General features: G+C 43.0%; 1 protein-coding gene across 1 annotated transcript in view; it reads right to left on the reverse strand.

Moving 5' to 3' along the window:
• The window catches only part of TBC1D30 (TBC1 domain family member 30), an 88,381-nt gene that overhangs the window by 46,610 nt on the left and 20,146 nt on the right, over positions 1–21,625 (reverse strand). Inside the window, exon 3 of the mRNA XM_052640677.1 lies at positions 7,999–8,085. Coding sequence (XP_052496637.1) covers positions 7,999–8,085 — 87 coding nt within the window. The remainder of the gene's footprint in view (positions 1–7,998; positions 8,086–21,625) is intronic.

Genomic DNA, 21,625 nt, shown 5'->3' on the forward strand with positions numbered 1-21,625 from the left:
GCTGGGAAGTGGACACATGGCCTGGTTTCCCAGAAGTCTCATATGCTCAAACCACAGAGGGTTTACATTCTCTTTTAACATGAAAGGCTACTCATACTCAGGTTTTAGCACTGGGCCAGCAGGAAAGTCATCCTCACCAGCCGAGAGGAGGAGAAATGGATGCTGCTCCTACAACACTGCCTCCAGGCTAGAGAGGAGGACATCTAGGCCTGGCTGACATCCACCACTCAGACCATCCCATACCCTTTGGCTCAGACTCCATTTTCACCAAGCAAACTTTTGATTGCATTTGGCTTCATGTAGAGACTTTGCCACCGAGGAGAGAACACACTGACCAGTTAACAGCAGTCAATATCCCTGAGTTCACTCAACTCTCAGTGAATTGAAGAAATCATATCTCTAGGCTGCCAAAGCTCGAGTATAGACCTCAGACTGCCAGCTCACCCAGATATGTCATGGCTGACAAAAAGGTTTGCCTCTGAAATTCTTCAGTTACAGCATTTCTCTTACTGTTAGTGACAGGGGCTTGTTTACCTTCAAGATCAAAATCTTACTGCACTTAGATTTATTACAAGAAAAAACTCTTAAAAAAAAAAAAAGTTTCTTGAAAATTTCTCGTCCTAAACTACATAGAAGTCGACACACACACAAAAAATTTAAGAGTTTCTACTATTAAAGCAATACAAAATGAAGGAAGCAAATAATATTATTTTGTTTACATGGTAAAGGAAAGCCAAGACTGCCAACTTTTGTAGTAAACAGATAATTAAGCACTAAAATACAATGCTCTAAAAACAGTCACAGCACAAGCCTAGCATTATATTTATTGTATGACTCATAGTTTCTTATTCATGTCTGGAATATTGTTTTCTAAAAGCAAAAGATAAAGATGTCATCTGAAGTCAACTCATAGAGGAAACAATGCCGACATGAACTCAGCTGGAGGATCTTAGCTGGTGAGATTTCCACCCAAAGCCAACTTACCATCACTCTTCACTAACTGAGTGATTTTTCCTAATCAAATAATATCTGTGAATTCATGTTTGGGCAAATCAGCCTTTGGCATAGTCCAGAGCAGTTATGATTTAAGCTGAATTTAGGAAAACCAAAAACTTCACATTGGATGAGAATCTGTTACTGGCTTGCCAAAGAAAATAAGCGCTTGAGGAAATACTCTGAACATCTCAGAGTCCAATACCCATAGTATATCCCCAGAGATGCAAGCTCCAGGCCAAAACAAGAAAGTAGGGATCATTCAGCTTGTTGTGCATCTCCAGGCCTACATGCTGGCAGTGAAGCTTTCTTGAGAGCATATGACTCCTTTAATGGAAAAAGGAGACAAGTTAGCAGGAAAAGCAAGTCCAACATTTTTAAGAAATAAAAGCCAAGTCCCCCGGGGCTTCCAAAAGGGAATCAGGTCCGGGGTTTCTGTGATTCCCTAATGCTGCTATTTTTAACAGGTAAATCTTAAAAGAAAAAGGGCCTATGTGTTTATCTCTGGGGACTGAACAGAGCAAGTAGTGACAGTTACCAAGAGAAAAAGCTCTGAAAACCTGAAGCAAAGAGAGAGGAAGCAAAGGGAGTTGGCCCACTCTGAGGAGGTGGCTTGAATTCCTCCTCCCGGCTTCATTTCTCTCTGGCAGCTGTGCTCAAGCTCACAAGTGTTTGAGAGTTAGAAGAGATGTTCCAGACATCAGGCCCAGCGCTGTCCTTCATCAGGCAGGAGACAGTATGTCTTCTGTTGTTGTTTAGTTGCTAAGTTGTCTGACCCTTTTGTGACCCCATGCACTGCAGCCCGCCAGGCAACTCTGTCTATAAGATTTCCTAGGTAATACTGGAGGGGCTGCCATTTCCTTCTCCAGAAGGAAATCTGCCTGTGTGGCATGCAGATTCTTTATCACTGAGCCACCTGGCAAGTCTGGTATGTCTTTGCATTTGTGCTAATGAAAAGGGTGGTGGTCTGGTGGCATTCCCAGGTGGCACAGTGGTGAAGAATCCACCTGCCTATGCAGGAGACGCAGGTTTGATTCCTAGGTCGGGAAGATCCCCAGGAGCAGGAAAAAGCAACCCCCTCCAGTATTTTTACCTGGGAAATCCCATGGACAGAGGAGCCTGGCAGGCTACCATTCATGGGGTTGCAAAGAGTCGGACACAGCTGAGCGCGTGCACACCCGCACACACTGGTGGCATAAAGTCTCCTCTCTCTGCTCTCCCCACAATTTCTGTAGGTCCGTGAGCAACTCCTAAATAGGAAAAGTCATATCTCCTAAAGGGACAGTAAACTGTGACCAGTCCCATAAGTACTTTCCTCAGATTGAACTAAAAGTAGGGCCTTAATAAATAGCTCCTTCAACTCATTACCCAGGAAGGAGCCCACACACCTATGAGCCCATGGAGACGTCGTCATAACCATTTTCCCTCACGAGAGAGACAGAGAGGAAAGGAAGAATCTTACAGTTATCTGACACATCACGTAATATCCTGGACCATTTTGTTTCTTTTTGAATGGTTTCTCTTAGTCATAAAACCTATGTCTCTACTTAAACACAGGCATCCTTGAAGACAATTAGGTGTAGCTTTTCTATTTTGTTTATCTCAGAGATAGAATTCTGTTGCACACAGAACAGAGAAAGCTTTGAAATTTCAACACCAAATCACACTCAGCACCATCTTCTACGTCCCAATGGTCCCTGTTTATGCTTTCTCAGAATCATGCTTTTAATCAGATATTTTCCAAAACAAAACCACACCTAACATTTCCCTAACATTGACTATGCCAAAGCCTTTGACTGTGTGGATCACAATAAGCTGTGGAAAATTCTGAAAGAGATGGGAATACCAGACCACCTCACCTGCCTCTTGAGAAATCTGTATGCAGGTCAGGAAGCAGCAGTTAGAACTGGACATGGAACAACAGACTGGTTCCAAATAGGAAAAGAGTACGTCAAGGCTGTATATTGTCACCCTGCTTATTTAACTTATATGCAGAGTACATCATGAGAAACGCTGGGCTGGAAGAAACACAAGCTGGAATCAAGACTGCCAGGAGAAATATCAATCACCTCAGATATGCAGATGACACCACCCTTATGGCAGAAAGTGAAGAGGAACTAAAAAACCTCTTGATGAAAGTGAAAGAGGAGAGCGAAAAAGTTGGCTTAAAGCTCAACATTCAGAAAACGAAGATCATGGCATCTGGTCCCATCACTTCATGGCAAATAGATGGGGAAACAGTGGAAACAGTGGCCAACTGTATTTTTGGGAGCTCCAGAATCATTGCAGATGGTGACTGCAGCCATGAAATTAAAAGATGCTTTACTGCTTGGAAGAAAAGTTATGACCAACTTAGATAGTATATTCAAAAGCAGAGACATTACTTTGCCGACTAAGGTCCGTCTAGTCAAGGCTATGGTTTTTCCTGTGGTCATGTATGGATGTGAGAGTTGGACTGTGAAGAAGGCTGAGTGCCGAAGAATTGATGCTTTTGAACTGTGGTGTTGGAGAAGACTCTTGACAGTCCCTTGGACTGCAAGGAGATCCAACCGGTCCATTCTGAAGGAGATCAGTCCTGGGATTTCTTTAGAAAGAATGATGCTGAAGCTGAAGCTCCTGTACTTTGGCCACCTCATGAGAAGAGTTGACTCACTGGAAAAGACTCTGATGCTGGGAGGGATTGGGGGCAGGAGGAGAGGGGGATGACAGAGGATGAGATGGCTGGATGGCCTCATGGACTCGATGGACGTGAGTCTGAGTGAACTCCAGGAGATGGTGATGGACAGAGAGGCCTGGCATGCTGTCATTCATGGGGTTGCAAAGAGTTGGACACGACTGAGCGACTGAACTGAATATTTCCCCCAAGCATGCTCGAATATCTTGGATGAAGTATTTTAAGGATAACCAGTTTTATTTACAAACCAGAAAGTTTCAAATTCAAAACTTATCTAATATAAAAATTTAATTCCTAGCTGGAGTGATGGAGAAGGCAATGGCACCCCACTCCAGTACTCCTGCCTGGAAAATCCCATGGATGGAGGAGACTGGTAGGCTGCAGTCCATGAGGTCGCTAAGAGTCGGACACGACTGAGCGACTTCACTTTCACTTTTCACTTTCACGCATTGGAGAAGGAAATGGCAACCCACTCCAGTGTTGTTGCCTGGAGAATCCCAGGGATGGGGGAGCCTGGTGGGCTGCCATCTCTGGGGTCGCACAGAGTCGGACACGACTGAAGCGACTTAGCAGCAGCAGCAGCAGCTGGAGTGAAGCCCTATTTCAGAGTACCACCCTGGAAACATATGTAAAACCCTGCAGCCAGGTCCACATAACTTCAGATGCATAGCTAACCCAAGATTTTCTATTTTCTAGAAAGTATTTTCTTGCCTCAAAAGAATGGAAATTGAGGGACTTCCTCAGTTGTCCAGTGGTTGGGAGTCCACCTGCCAAGGCAGGAAACACAGGTTCGATCCCTGGTCCAGGAGGATCCTGGATGTTGTGGAGCAGCTGGGCCTGTGGGCCACAAATACTGAGTCCATGTGCTGCAGCTACTGAAACCCACGTGCCTAGAGTCCCTGCTCCACAACAAGAGAAGCCACTGCAATGAGAAGCCCAGGCACCGCAACAGAGTAGCCCCCACTCACCACACCTAGAGAAAGCCCAAGCACACCAATGAAGACCTGCTGCTGCTAAGCCACTTCAGTCGTGTTCGACTCTGTGCGACCCCATAGACGGCAGCCCATCAGGCTTCCCCATCCCTGGGATTCTCCAGGCAAGAACACTGGAGTGGGTAGTGCAGCCAAAAATAAATAATTTTTTAAAATAATAATAACAGAAATTGATTCAACACCACTTAAGGAAGGTTTATGTTGACCATATAAGACATCTTTAATTTCTGTTATTCATTCATTCATTAGTGAAAAGTTATTTGTCAATTGCTGTGGGAAAGGCATTGTGCTATGGCCTCTGGGAAATAAAAGTTTGAATTCAGTATGTTCTCTACCTTCAAGAAGCTTAAATTTACTGAGGGACAGACAAAGCAGGTAGTAACAGGACAGTGTGAAAGGTTCATTTCAAATACTTTGCAAAAAAAAATATTGCTAGGATTTTCGTCAAAGAGTGTTCTGCCTATGTTTTCCCCTAGGAGTTTTATGGTATCCAGTCTTACATTTAGGTCTTCAATCCATTTTATTTTCGTATATGATGTTAGACAATGTATACGATGTTCTAATTTCATTTTTTTACATGCCCAGTTTTCCCAGCACCATGCTGTTTTGGTTGCTCTAGCTTTATAGTATAGTGCAAAGTCAGGGAGCATGATTATAGCAAATATAATAAATATAAGTGTAATATAACCTTTAAAAATTGTGAACCACTATACTGTACATCTGTAACTTATATAATATTATACATCCCCTATAATTCAGTTAAAAATTAATTACTATGCAAGTACTTGGAGGGATACCATTATCTCTACTCCTCCTAAGTATCAGACATTCCAGTGTTTTCCCAGGGCTTCATTTTATTGAACTATTAAATTTCACCTGAAAGCAGGCTAAAAGGACAAAGCTCATCTCTGCTCTTCTCATAATTGTGATATCAGCCTTTTATTTGCACATCAAGAGTAGAACTCAGACCAATCACTTTAGAAGATGAAATCATGGTTCAACCTGGTCAAACTGGACTACTTAGTTAAGATTTCCCAACCTTTAAACCAAACTATTCTGAGATTCTTTTTGATCCAGTTGAGGGATATGAAAGGAGAGATTTCCCATACCTATTGATGTGTATTAGTTCGGCTTAGAAATATATGTTCCTAGAGAGAAAAAAGGAAATAATATGCTTTAAAAACAACATGCTTAACTTTGATGGTAATGCTATGCTGCTAAGTCACTTCAGCCATGTCCAATTCTGTGCAACCCCATAGACGGCAGCCCACCAGGCTCCCCCGTCCCTGGGATTCTCCAGGCAAGAACACTGGAGTGGGTTGCCGTTTCCTTCTCCAATGCATGAAAGTGAAAAGTGAAAGTGAAGTTGCTCAGTCGTGTCCAACTCCTAGCGACCCCATGGACTGCAGCCCGCCAGGCTCCTCCATCCATGGGATTCTCCAGGCGAGAGTGCTGGAGCGGGGGGCCACCGCCTTCTCCTGGCAATGCTACAGAGGTATCAAAAAGAGGAGAGAGAGCTGAATTAACATGAATGTTGACTTAGCTGGCCTGGGAAACTTAGACTTCCCAGCTGGATTTATTCAGAAGAGAAGATACAGAACATGTGAACTGATGAGGAAACCCGTGAAAGCTGCACCTGGTAAGGCCTCCAGGAGGCAACATGGTGTGTCAGAAAGGTCCTGAGTGGGGGGGAACATATGTATACCTATGGCTGGCTCATGCTGATTTTTGGCAGAAACCAACACAATTCTGTAAAGCAATTATCCTTCAATTAAAAATAAATAAATGTAATAAAAAATAAAATAAAAGGAAGATCCTGATGATGCGGGAGAGAGACCAAGATTAGAATGCCAATGCCCATACCCAATTTCTGGGTTTCAATTTCTCCCCTTTGGAATTAATGATACTTACTCAATCACAATAAACTGTGGAAAATTCTGAAAGAGATGGGCATACCAGACCACCTGACCTGCCTCTTGAGAAATCTGTATGCAGGTCAGGAAGCAGCAGTTAGAACTGGACATGGAACAACAGACTGGTTCCAAACAGGAAAAGGAGTACGTCAAGGCTGTATATTGTCACTCTGCTTATTTAACTTATATGCAGAGTATATCATGAGAAACGCTGGACTGGAAGAAACACAAGCTGGAATCAAGACTGCCGGGAGAAATATCAAACACCTCAGATATGCAAATGACACCACCCTTATGGCAGAAAGTGAAGAGGAACTAAAGAGCCTCTTGATGAAAGTGAAAGAGGAGAGTGAAAAACTTGTCTTAAAGCTCAACATTCAGAAAACGAAGATCATGGCATCTGGTCCTATCACTTCATGGCAAATAGATGGGGAAACAGTGGAAACAGTGTCAGACTATTTTTGGGGGCTCCAAAATCACTGCAGATGGTGATTGCAGCCATGAAATTAAAAGATGCTTACTCCTTGGAAGGAAAGTTATGACCAACCTAGATAGCATATTGAACAGCAGAGACATTACTTTGCCAACTAAGGTTTTTCCAGTGGTCATGTATGGATGTGAGAGTTGGACTGTGAAGAAGGCTGAGCGCTGAAGATTTGATGCTTTTGAACTGTGGTGTTGGAGAAGACTCTTGAGAGTCCCTTGGACTGCAAGGAGATCCAACCAGTCCATTCTGAAGGAGATCAACCCTGAGATTTCTTTGGAAGGAATGATGCTGAAGCTGAAACTCCAATACTTTGGCCACCTCATGTAAAGAGTTGACTCATTGGAAAGACTCTAATGCTGGGAGGGATTGGGGGCAGGAGGAGAAGGGGATGACAGAGGATGAGATGGCTGGATGGCATCACCGACTCGATGGACGTGAGTCTGAGTGAACTCCAGGAGTTGGTGATGGACAGGGAGGCCTGGCGTGCTGCGATTCATGGGGTCACAAAGAGTCGGACATGACTGAGCGACTGAACTGAACTGAACTCAAGTAATTGTAAGAATGGGGTCGCATAATGAAAGTCAAGACTCTTAACACTGTAGTGATGCAAAGCAGTCACTCAATACCTTTGCACTGGGGTGTCTTCCTCAGTGTTTGTTGACAACTCTACAAAATAAAGGTTAAATAAAATAGCCCTGTTCACAGTCTACCCAGAAGTCTGCACAACAGGCCCAGGACCTGACTTACAGGGAAAGTCTTGCTGGCTAGAACATCCCCTTGAGGTCCTCACCAGATGCTCCCCTTTAGCATTCCTACCCTCATACCCTCACTCAGGGGAAGGAATATTGACTATATATTCATGTTCACTTCAAAGTACAAAATCAGAACCGCTAAACGGGGTTCCAGAGAGGCACAGGTCACAACTTAAGGACACTCTACCTGTAGTAAATCGAAGCCTCGGGAGATGACAAATACCCTCTCTTTGGAGTTCCCAGGCAGAGGCTGCAAGCCCAGCAGTCAGGAGTGCTGTGAAAGGACACTTAAGATGAGATGAGACTCAACTATTATCATCAGTAAGACAGCTTCCAACACTATGATTCTCTGAGACCAACTGAATGGATATTCAGAGTCTATTACTTTCTAAGAATTCCTCCATCCAATATAAATGCTGACCAACTATAATGCTTAGAGAATACACCTTGGATTATTATAGTTTCAGGTAAACTGACCTTTAAGCAAAAAAGAGGCTTAATGAGGCTTCAATCCTCATTAAGGATTTTTTTTTAATGTATCGTTATATTTTCTAGACTTAAAAAGAGGAGCCTGAACAAACTGAATTTTTATGTATTTATGAAAAATCTTACATGGTCTTTATATTTTTATTCTCATTGTCTGAGAGTCCAGGCCAGGTATTAGAAAGGAACTGAAAATCACATTAGGAACTACATTAAAAGGAAAACACATGTCTCCTGAAGCATACAGGTGACAGAGACCTGGGGGTAAGAGGAATTTTATTGTATGTCAGTCAATACAGGCCTCAGCATTTTAAAGGGTAGCAAGTCTGGTGACTGATACTCACTTTTATCTTTACCTCCACAGACATAGGAATTCACCAGTGTAGTCATAAAAATAGTCATCTCTGTGGCCTAGTTTTGCAACTCAATGTAAAGTTTTGGTAACAGAGAAAAACTCCTAAGGAAGCAGACACTTTTACTAAATATACTTCCCAAGTGCTCTTCTCTTCTCGAAGCAATACAGGTGTGGCCTAGCATACTCATGTACTTAATGTAGCAGCACTGGCACCTTTTATTACCACTGTCTTTTGTCCCAGCTTGCCACAGAGTGTCACATGATGGTACGTCACTCTGGCCTAATGGCAGCATCAATCAGATACACCAGCTCCAAAGGAGGGAATAGATTATGTCTAAATAAAGTTACCTCTGGCTTCTCTAAACTTTAAATCTTCCTAATGCTTGAAAATAAGTACCACAGTCTATTTTAGCAAAGTTCAAAATAATTTTCTAGCATGAGGCCTAAAATACAGTAAGAACTCGGTAAATTTTTTTAATTGCATCTATGACACAAAGAATATCAGGTTGGGATCCTGCTGACTGAACATTTTAAAATGGTAACTGCCTATATTTCAGATGCCACACTTCTCCCACCCCCACACCTGATTCATCCACGCCCTTGAATTATTTACACGCTTCTCAGTGGGTCATAAATTGCATTGAGCACAGGGACTAAGGCTTCTTCATTGTTGGATCTCTCCCCTCCCCTGCCTGCAAGCAGCATGGGGCTCATACACACCTGACACTCAGTACAAGAACATGAACAATAAATAACATCATAAACTCATGTCAAGAAGAGAGCCAGACATTCTCACTGCTTAAAAAAAAAAGCAGGAGTAGAGGACTTTTTATTCAACTACAGGAGAATTAAGCAGATGTGTTTATGAACAGTTATTTTGACTGACATTTATGCCATGTATCCAAAAAAAAATCCATAATCACTATTCTTAGTCTCCCTGACAAGTCTCCAAAATACATGTGATGCTCAAATATCACACATGTGCTCTACTCATCCCTGGTGGCTCAGACAGTAAAAAGTTTTCCTGTAATGCCGAAGACCTGGGTTTGATCCCTGGGTCAGGAAGATCTCCTGGAGGAGGGAATAGCTACCCACTCCAGGATTCTTGCCTGGAGAATTCCATGGACAGAGGAGCCTGGTGGGCCACAGTCCACGGAGTCTCAGAGTCGGACACACCTGAGTGACTTTCACTTTCATCAGGTAAAACACCCCTAAATTCTAGCTATTGGCAGTCCTCTGTCCATGGGATTCTTCAGCAAGAACACTAGAGTGGGTTGTCATGCCCTCTTCCAAGGGATCTTCCCAACCCAGGGATCAAACCAAGATCTCCCACATTGCAGGCAGATTCTTTACCACCTGAGCTACCGAGGAACCTCCAGGACAGTATAGTAGCTAAAATCAGACTCTAGAACCAGCCACCTGGATTGAAACCTGGCTCCAGCATTCAGTAACTACATAAACTTGGGTAGGTTAATTATCTCAATCTCCTCACCCATTAAATGGGAAACAGTGTATTTCAAAATAGTTATTCTAAGGATCAAATAATACAAGGAAAGCACTTATGGTACTGTCTGGCTCAGAGTAAGTTCTTTATAGATGACTTATTGTTATCATTAGTACACAGTATTAAAGGCATTTAGAATTTTTTTAAGGAAAGACATTTTGGAAGTTTTCACATCAACATTGTTGTAGATTACAAACGACGCCACCTGGTTACTTGAGTGTCTTTGCTCTTTAACTATGTTACCTTGCATTTGGGCCTAGAGATTTTATTGCAAAACCAGTCTAAGGGAAAGCGAAAGTCACTCAGTTGTGCCCGACTCTTTGTGACCCCATGGACTATAGAGTCCATGGAATTCTCCAAGCCAGAATACTGGAATGGGTAGCCTTTCCCTTCTCCAGAGGATCTTCCCAACCCAGGGATCAAACCCAGGTCTCCCGAATTGCAGGCGGATTCTTGACCAGCTGAGCCACAAGGGAAGCCCCAAAACCAGTCTAGAAAGCCCATAAAAGCGAACATTCATTTAAATTGCAAACTGTTTGCATTTCTCATCATTTTAATTTTTTCAACATGTTACTTGGAAAGAATTCACTTCAGTGCAAACAAGCTAATCCTTCTCTGCTCTTCATAAATTAATAAAGCCCTAGTATTAATTACCCAACAGCCTCTTGCTTTGCAAGATCACTACAAGGAAGAAACCAACCTTCCTCAGCAGACTTTAAGTAAGCAATTTTCATCTCAATCTTTCTATTCCTGCAATATCACAGCTTTTAAAATATCTAAAATTTGGTTCAATCATTTTGTTTTAAAGGGTTTCCCAAATGTAATCCATCATTCACCAGCAAGTCCTGGCCTTTCAATATATTTTGATTATTTGCAATATAAATAAGTTGTTTGGTGCATTCTATCCATTCCCACATGTATTGATATCAATTCCTTGAGTTGGGAGCTGCAAATACACCCTAGAAGGGAGAAGAGTTTGTGGGAAAAAAAAATCATTTTTAGACGGTTGTCAGTTTTCGAGGACTAGAGTTTCTAATGGAGATGCACAAAGAGAGAAGTGAGGATGGGAGGAGAAAAATAAATAACAGCTACTGTGTACCAGCTATCTGCTATGGCTCAGGCAGTGGGCTAGGGGCTGTAGTTCTCTGGTCTCATTTTAACCCCACGAGGCAAGCATTATTCCCCAAGAAGTGGGGAGTAAAAGGAGAGTGTACACGTATATTATCAGGATAATGTACTGAGCATGACGGGGAAATGACTAAAAGAACATAGATGCAACTATAAATAGTTAATTCTGAGTGGTAGGAATATAGGAATTTATTGTATTTTTCCTTGTACTTAAAAATTTTTTTTATTCCTGAAGGAAGAAAGGAACAAAGAAGGAACAAATGAAGCAGTTAAATAAGTTTCCCAAGGTCATATGACAAATAAGTGGTGGAGCTGGGGGTTGAACCCAGGTCTACCTCCCTGAAAAGCTACACCAAGCCAATAAAATATAACCAGATAGTTCTGATCTAAGCAGGACCAAAAACACTCCGGAAGTTTTGAAAGGAGACTTGTTCGCAGCCTCATGTATGTTACCAAGTGAACGAAACATCCACCATTTCCTTAAACTCCCTATATATTATTCACCTACTAAAACAAATAAGGTATTGGTAGAGATAACAGAGAAGCAGCATCAACAAGGTCCACCTGGCACTGCCAATTAAATAAAAAGATTCCATGATGCCAGAGAAAATGGGTGACACTCTTAGGGAAGGATTACTGAAGACCAGCTGTTTCCTCTAAGAGCCCATGGCAACATGGGGCTTGGTGGAAACCTCACAAGACAATCATTTCTGCATCAACCACCCTTATAACTCATCCAGGAAAAATCTTGAAGTTCCCCCAAGAAACTGCAGATATGATCTGTCTCTGAAAATAATTTGTCAAATGTGAAACAGGAAACAGGCTCAAGAGCTGAGAAAGCAACAAACCAAAGATCCTCTCCACAGAGAAAAAACATTAGATGATGAGGACTTTGGGTATACTTGTTCTTGAATAACTTCTGTGCCATTGTTGTGTTCCCTCTTGTGCAGGGACCAGCTGTCACAATCACTGTGTCCCAGAGTTAGGGTAACATTTGAGATGATTCAAACTAAATTGCCCAGACTTTTAAAAATGTGTTTGAAAACTCTTGCACAATATCACACACAGCAGAAAAAGCTCATTAACCACTTGCTGATGTTGAGGCTTTGATGCAGTGACTCAACGCTTCAGATGCCTCCTTGCTGTATGTCCAACACTTGCATTACAAAATTTGGTGTACAACCGGTCAGAATGACTGTCATCAAAAAGAACATAGAGAACAAATGCTGGCGAAGATGTGGAGAAAAGGGAACCCTCATACACTGTTGGTGGAAATGTAAATTGGTGCAGCCACTATGGAGGATTCGTATGACCCAGCAACTTTTGGGTATATATCTGAAGAAAAACAAAACACACTAATTCAGAAAGATACATGCACCCCAAAGGAAGCAACCTAACTGTCCGTCAACAGATGAATGGGTAAAAAGGATGTGTGCATGTGTGTATACACACACACACACACAATGGAATGATACTTGGCCATTAAGAAAGAATGCAATAATGTCTTGGAGCAACACGCACGAACCTAAAGGACACTGTGCTCTGTGAAATACTATATGGTATCACTTATAGCTGGTCAGTGTTAGTCACTCAGTCATGTCAGACTCTTTGCAACCCCATGGACCATATAGCCCACCAGGCTCTTCTGTTCATGGAATTCTCCAGGCAAGAATACTGGAGTGGGTTGTCATTACCTTCTTCCAGGGATCTCCCCAGCCCAGGGATCCAAGCCTGGTCTCCAGCATTGCAGACAGATTTTTTTTTACCATCTGAGCCACCAGGGAAACCCATCACTTATATGTGGAACTTAAAAAACGCAATGAACTAGTGAATAAAATTAAAAAGAAGCAGGCTCACAAATACAGAGAACAAACCAGTGGTTACCACGGGGAAGGGGGAAGGGCAATATAAAAGGGGAGAGGAAAAGAGAAAAAAGGGTTATTATGAGATTATATGAAATCATGTGTGCGAACATTTTAAAAACTGTAAAGCACCATAGAATTTAAAGAATCTTTCATTCAATAAAAAAGTTTTAAAAATCAAAACAATACTGTATGACTTGACTCAAAATGAACTTTAGCCAAACAGAAGTGTTTAGAAGGCCTCCACCACCCCACCTGACCTCATTCTAGATGAGCTGGGAAGGGAACGTAGAAGGGCAGCACAGGCAGCAAAGTGAACTACAGCTGACTCTCCTGTGAGGAAGACTTTAGGCAAGGCCAGTGATGCGGGTTCACCGTCTAACCCCTGATCCTCTGGCTTTCTAACAGCAAGGGCAGCTGAGCCCTAAAATAGATTGTGCTTGGGCTGCCACTTTAGTCCTGCTGGACTCTCTGCGATCGAAATGGACTATAGCCCACCAGGCCCCTCTGTCCATGGGATTCTCCAAGCCAGAATACTAGAGTGGGTCACCATTTCCTTCTCCAGGGGATCTTCCCAACCCAGGGATCAAACCTGAATCTCTTACATCTCCGGCTTATCACTAGCACCACCTGGGAAGCCTAAAATAGATTACCGTGAAAGTGTTAGTCACTCAGTTGTGTCCAGACTCTGTTCAACCCCATGGACTATAGCCCGTCAGGTTCCTCTGTCCATGGGATTCTCCAGGCAAGAATAAGGGAGTGGGTTGCCATTTCCTTCTCCAGAGGATCTTCCAGACCCTGGAATCGAACCTGAGTCTCCCGCATTGCAGGCACATTCTTTACCATCTGAGCCACCAGATTACTATAGCCTAAAGGGAAAGACTGTCAGGGAGAAATTCCCAGAGGAAAATGGCCCAAGAACATTTAAGAGCAAGGATGTCCAAGATTCAGTTCACCAGTCAACCACCTCTTGTATCCTTCCATGCTGCAGCTTTCCTCTGTGTCATTCTAAAACCTTCAGTCAAGGACATTACTCACAGCCAGCCTCCCGCCAGCCATATTTCGGGGACTGAGAGAGGAGGAACAGGCTGAGAGTGAAGAGAAACGATGGTGCTACAGGGACAGACAGCACGTGACCTTGGAGAAGCAGGATGATACCAGGCAGAAAAGATGTGAAACAAACCCCTCTCCCACCAGATTCCCTAACAAGGGCTGTTGGGAGTGGGGGCTGTATTTTGCAATAGGTCATCTCGAGCTCAGCAGATCACTTTCGATGTCTCCGAGGCCTTGCAATCGTGGGAGATAGGGGAAAGGAAGCAGCAGGGGTCAAGGGGAAGGAAGGTGGTGCTTCACGCTGAACAGGGCATGGGAAGGCTGCTGCCAGTGGAGCTTCCTTTCTCCAATGGGAATAGCTGGGAAAGCAGAAGAGAAAATGCTGGTGGGGAGGAGAGAATAGACAAGCAAAGGGAAAACACTCTGCCAAAAGATCCCAAACTCCACGAGGTAGAAAAACAGGTCTTCCACAACTGGGCCTGTAGCATGACTGACCTGAAAAAACAGACAAGAGGGTGAGTGTGAATCACAGATGCAGAGGGAAACCACAGAAGCAATTTTATAGTTTCATTTGCATAGAGTGACAATTTTACCTCTTCCCTTTCAATTTGGATACCTTTTATTTCTTCTTATCTGACTGCTGTGCCTAGGACTCCCAATACTATGGTGAAGAGAAGTGGTAAGAGTGAACATCCTTGTAGTACCAGATTTTAGTGGGAAGGCTTTCAGCTTTTCACCCGTGAGTATTACACTGGCTGTGGGTTTTACATAACAGAAGCAGTTCTAAGTGAGGAAAACAAGTTACAAGACCTAAACTGGGGAGACTGAAACAGGGCAGAAAGCAGATGGATGGAGAAAAATGATTCAGGATGGAGGTAGGAAGAATTCAGAGTATGAAAGCTGTGTTTATGTGATGCTGTGTGAACAACACAAGGACAGGCTTGTCATGCTTAAAAAGTCAGAGCTGCCCCATGTTCATGTCAGCCTTATTCACAATAGCCAATCACTTGGAAGCAATCCAAGTGTCGATCGATGAATGAATAAACAAAATGTGGTACCTACACACAGTGGAATATTATTCGGCCTTAACAATGAAGGCAATTCTGACACATGCTGCTACTACATGGATGAACCTTGAGGACATTCTGCTAAATGAAATAAGCCCATCGTAAAAGGACCCATACTCAGGGGAGGTTGCCAGGGACTGAGGAGAGGACTGGGAAGTTTTGCTTAATGGGCGCAGAGCTTCAGTTCTGCAAGAGGAAGAGTTCTGGAGACGGATGGTGGTGATGGCTGCACAGTTATGGCTCTACAGAATACTAATCAACTACATACTTAAAATGGTCAAGTTTAGGGGTTTCCCTGGCAGCTCAGTGGTAAAGAAGCCACCTGCCAATGCAGGAAACGTGGGTTCAAGCCCTGGCCTGGGAAGACCCCACATGCCACAGTGCAGCTGAGCCAGTGGGCCGCAACTACTGAGCCTGAGCTCTAGAGCCCGGGAGCCCTGACTACTGAAGGCCTGGAGCCCGTGCTCTGCCACAGAAGCCCCCGCAATGAGAAGCCTGGGCACCGCAACTAGAGAGTTGCTCCTGCTTGCCACAACGAGAGAGAAGCCCGCACAGCGACAAAGACCCAGCACAGTGAAAAATAAACAAAATTATTTTTAAAAAGATGGCACAGTTTAGGTTACATTGTACCACAGTTTAAAAAAAACGCAGAGTTGCAGACCAGCGATTGATGATGGACATTTTTTAATATGCCTCTCTTACAACAGCATCTCCCAAGACACTGTTATTTTTTCAGCAAAGGTTTTTGAGCAACTACCCCATGCAAGCAGATTACTAGACACTGCTACTGCTGCGTCGCTTCAGTTGTATCCGACTCTGTGCGACCCCATAGACGGCAGCCCACCAGGCTCCCCCGTCCCTGGGATTCTCCAGGCAAGAACACTGGAGTGGGTTGCCATTTCCTTCTCCAGTGCATGAAAGTGAAAAGTGAAAGTGAAGTTGCTCAGTAGCATCCAACTCCTAGTGACCCCATGGACTGCAGCCTATCAGGCTCCCCCGTCCATAGGATTTTCCAGGCAAGAGTACTGGAGTAGGGAACGTCAAGTGAGTAAGGCACAGTCCAGCGGGAGATACATACCAGGGGACAGAGCATGACAACTCCATGTGGCCAGGACGAGCCTGAACAGAGAAGCACCGAATTCAGACTCTGTGGTCAAAGGTACTTTCCAGAAGATATGATGCCTCAGCTGGATCCTAAAGGTAGAAGTTACCGTAGAGAGGTGATGGAGAGGAGAGTACCCAAGCGAATAGCACGTGGCAAGAGCATGTGGTGAATTTTTACAACCAGCTGAAATTCATCCTGCCTGGAGCGCAGAGTGGGAAAGAACAATTTGAAGAGAGGAGGATGGAGCGTCAAACAGCAACCACATTTCAGCAATGGAGTGTCAAACAGCAACCACATTTCAGCAATGAAAATGATCTTTCTGGGTGGTGACAACCCAGTTAGGAAAGGATGTGTTAGCTTCTGATGCATGATTGATTTTGTGGGAAGAATGTCATTAATGGCATATGGGGACAAACACAGAATAGTTGAGAGGCAAGGAAGCACCAACTATCCATGTGGCCATAAGATCTTTGAGGGGGAGTGATGAAATATGCATAACATGAAATTAACCCTCTTCACCATTTTCCATGTACAGTTCAACAATGTTAAGTACATTTGTGCTATTGTGCAACCCATCTCCAGAACTCTTCATCTTTCCAAACTGAAACTCTACTTACTAAACAACTCCCCATCCTCTCTCCTCCCAGTCCCTAGTGACAACTTTCTGTCTCTGTGAATTTCATGATTATAGATGCCTCATATAAGTGGCACCTATTTGTCTTTTTGTGACTATTATTTCACTTAGCATAATGTCCTCAAGGTTCAGCCATGTTTTAGCATGTGTGAGACTTGTTTTCCTTTTAAACGGTAAATAAGATTCCACCATACGTATATATCAGAGGAGGGCATAGCAACCCACCCCAGTATTCTTGCCTAGAGAATCCCCATGGACAGAGGAACCTGGTGGGCTATAGTCCATGGGGTCGCAAAGAGTAAGACACAATCCCCATGGACAGAGGAACCTGGTGGGCTACAGTCTATGGGGTCGCAAAGAGTCAGACACGATCCCCATGGACAGAGGAACCTGGTGGGCTGCAGTCCATGGGGTCGCACAGAGTTGGTCACGACTGAGCAACTAAGCACACATATGTATATACCACATTTCATTTATCCGTTCATCCATCAATGGACACTTGGGTCACTTCCACATCTTGTGGAATATTTTCACGTACTGTGAAAAACGTTGCTATAAACATGGGTGTACAGATATCTTTTCTAGACCCGGCTTTCAATTCTTTGGGGTATACAGTTGACTCTTGAACAACATGGGTTTGAACTGTGCTTGTCCATTTATATGCAGATTTTTTATACCATCTGCAGCTGGTTGACTCCACAGATATGCACTATAGATACAGAGAGACTCAAGGATTTTGGAACTGATCCTGTAGACACCGAGGGACAACTGTATACCCAGAATTGTGAGATCATATGGTAATTCTATTTTTAGTTTTGGGGGGAACTGTCATACCATTTTTCATAGCAGCAGCACCATTTTACTTTCCCTCCATAAGGGTTTCCATTTTTCATACATTCTCACCAACAATCATTTTCTGTTTTCTTTTTTTAATAGCAGCCTTCCTAATAGATGTGAGGTAGTTGCAACCATCTCATTAGCCCTTTTCAGCCTCCGATTTCCTCACCTGTAAAATAAGCATGCTGGACTAGCTGGTCCCCAAGGATCTCAAATTTCATTATTCTATAAACTGAGAGGAGCACTGGACTGATTAACAGGGAAACCTCAGTCAGGTCATTTACTCATTCTGAGATTCCCATTCCCTAATTATAATTACAGCGTTGATATCAATTCTGGGTATAGTTTCAAGTAAAACACAGACTGAAATTCAAGTGCAAGGAGTATTAACTTAATGGGAAAGTTTAAGAAAGTATGATCCCAGCCATCCATGGAGAGGACATTGATACCACTGGATGCTGAAGGTGACTGGTCCACACAGGTGGACTGAATCTCACAAACCACTGGCCTTCCCAGGTGCGCGTGTGTGCGCTATTGCTTCTGATTCTTTGTTGTCATGTCTCTTTGCAGCCCTGTGGACTACACAGCACACTAGGGCTTGCCAGGTAGCACTAGTGGTAAAGAACCCACCTGCCAACGCAGGAGACAGAAGAGTCGCGCGTTCAATCCCTGGGTCAAGAAGATCCCCTGGTGCAGGAAATGGGCAAGTAGCTCCAGTGTTCTTGCCTGGGAAATCCCATGGACAGAGGAGCCTGGCGAGCTATAGTCCATGAGGTCACAGAGAGTGGGCCATGACTGAGCACAGCATGAGAATGGCAATAATGGAGACACCTTCCACTGTTCACCTTTCACTCAATAAAGGGATAAACACTGCAACTACATTTTTTAACGATCAGTTTGGGAACTTTGTTGTTTTTCTGACGTGAGGTGAATTGTTTCTGCTCACAAATACAAAGGCTAAAACTTTGAAAGAGAACATGTTGTTTTCCCTCAATGAGATACCATGAAGAAGAGTCACCAGTTAAGTCCCCTAGAAGAATACTGTTTCTTCAAATAGATGAACAAAGGCAAGCAGGATGATGTGCAGAAAAACTAACAGCATCAGACACAGAATCCAGAACTCCTGAACTCACAGCCCAATACTATTTGCCAACTTAGCACCTGCTCTACAAAGGAGAAATAATATCACATCTTTCCAAGAAAAACAACAACAAATCTATTAATATGGATGTGGCTCTCAATGCAGGAATCAAACTTGAGAAGCTTCCTTGATGACCTATTAAGAATCAGCACCTAACACCTTAGAATCACACCTTCTCATTACATGAGAGCTGAATCTAACACCTGAGGACCACAATCTTCTCACATTACACGAGGAGAGTCGAATCCCTAATACCTCCTATGGGTCATCCTGGGAGAAACAGGGCAGAAAAAGTTCAGAGAGGGCCACCAACGTGGGCTAAAAGAATCTGCCCAGAAAGAATCCAAGATGTATGGAGAAAACAAGGAAAAGACTTCTGTGTCCCCTCTCCACTGGTTTTGAATTATATTACATAACTGATGCCAGAAACTGTGATCTGACAAGTCAGAAAACTGCTGAATGTCAGAGGCAGCAGACCCAGTCAGGAAGAAGAGTGCAGGTCCCAGGTCAGGGAAAGGAGCAGGCCTGCCCTCTGCTGTCAACCCTGGGTAGTGTCAGTAAAGTGTGAGGCGATCTCCACCTTGAGCTGGAAGAACTAGACAGACACACACAAAAAACCAAGAGCCCAGCTATGGCAACTTTCATACAGCACAGAAAGCTTATGGGAGAGATCGCAGGCCAAAGAGTAAATTTTGATGTTGCCTTAGTGACCACATCCCAGAACACTTCTTTCTGCAAATGGTGTTGAGGAGACAACACTGGATGAGACCAAAAAAGAGCTCTAAAAGACCAGGCACGGGCCAACGATGTGCATTCGTTAGAGACAATTCTCTTCCAACATAACATATTAAAATATGTTTCTATACAGAGTCCATTGCAAACACTTACTTGTTCATGCCCTCCCCAGAAAAAAAAATGCTAGACTATTGGTCAATGACATCAAAAGTAAAATCCTGACGAAAATTCCAAGAAGTAGGTAGGAAAATAAAGGTCCTGCAGTTTGGGGAGGGAGTTGGATCAGATTCATATTTAGAATTGAGAGTAGAGAGGTAAAATTTTACAATGCTGTGAAAGAGATACTCTATAAAGACAACATAGCTGAATAATCTGTCTTGCCTATTCTCCTGTTGCTTTTTTGTTGTTTAATCACTAAGTTGTAGCCCACCAGATTCCTCTGTCCATGCGATTTCCCGGGCAAGAATGCTGGAGTGGGTTGCTATTTCTTTCTCCAGGGCATCATCCAGATCCAGGGATTGAACCCAGGTCTCCTGTATTGCAGGCAGACTCTTTACCATTTGAGATATTTAAACTTATAATATATAAATTTATAAACAGTATAAATTCTCAACCTATTTTTCACACTTTCTACCTAGAATGACATCACCTAACTTTCTCCACTCACTTCACCCTCACATAGAGATAATATTGCATTATCATTATCAGTACTGTATACTAACAAAATAAATGTTTACTTATCCAATAGCTATTGTCAAATACCCATGCCCTCAAACAGTTTTCAATCCAGCTAAGAAGGCAGTTCATGGACATTAGTGTTCTATATTCAACAGGCAGTTAAGTAGCCCAATTTTATACCCAGAAATACTAGGATTACCAGAAGTACACCCTAAGTTCCTGATGTCCTCACAGCCTATACAATTATCTCTGCCTGGGATACTTCCTCAGCCCACCTACCCCTAGCCACTTAGCACATTCCTATCATTTCTAATCCTAGTTTTTCTTTGCAAGGCTTCAAGAGGGACTTAGGTGATTCCCACCTTGGACCCTATGGGCCTTGTACACACAGGCAGTTGCCTACTTTCAGATATAATGTGTATCCCCAAAACATGTTTAACCATCAGCTTTTCAACTGAAACACATAAAAAGAGGAGCAATCTCCTTCCATGCTATTGGACAAGAGTAAGCCATCCTTTCCCAAAGAGCTGAAAAGTCTAAAATCCCAAATTATGATAACCTAGTATCTCCTCCTCAAACAATCCCATCCTATCACATTTTTAAAATGTGAAGAACCCCAACAACCTTCACAGTTGCCTTCAAAAAAGCAAATACCCACATGTTGATGGAAAAGGCAGCCTCTGAATCTCCTCCCAGCAGGAATAATGGCATTAATAGAAAATGGTATGTCCAGACCCTGTTCAATAAGCATTTTGTATAATTTAACTCACTTAATTCTCATAACCATCCTATGAAGTAGGTATTATCATCATGCCCCGCCCCCGTTTTGGCTTTTTTTTTCCTCCACTGAGAAAAATGAAGCACAGGGATGTCAAAGGACTTACATGAAACTGCACCTCATGTAATTAACACGGCTGAACCAGGATTCAAGTAACGACCGACCATACAGAGAACATAAATTTAACACGGTTCTTAGGAAAACTAAAAAGAGAAAGAAAACTCCCTCTGCTGATGTATGTACAGTTTTCTTTTGTCATAATTGATCACTAGGACACCACCAACTAGGGGAGCCTTGATTGAGTTACCGATCAACACAGTTTCCATAACATTTTGGTTTTTTTAATTGAAGTATAATCGATTTACAATATTGGGTTAGATTTAGGTGTACAGCATAGTGATTCAGTTTTTATGTTGTTGTTCTGTTCTTTGTTTTTCAGATTATATTCAGCAAC

This window comes from Budorcas taxicolor, chromosome 5, assembly GCF_023091745.1.
Source record: "Budorcas taxicolor isolate Tak-1 chromosome 5, Takin1.1, whole genome shotgun sequence".
Lineage (NCBI taxonomy): Eukaryota > Metazoa > Chordata > Mammalia > Artiodactyla > Bovidae > Budorcas > Budorcas taxicolor.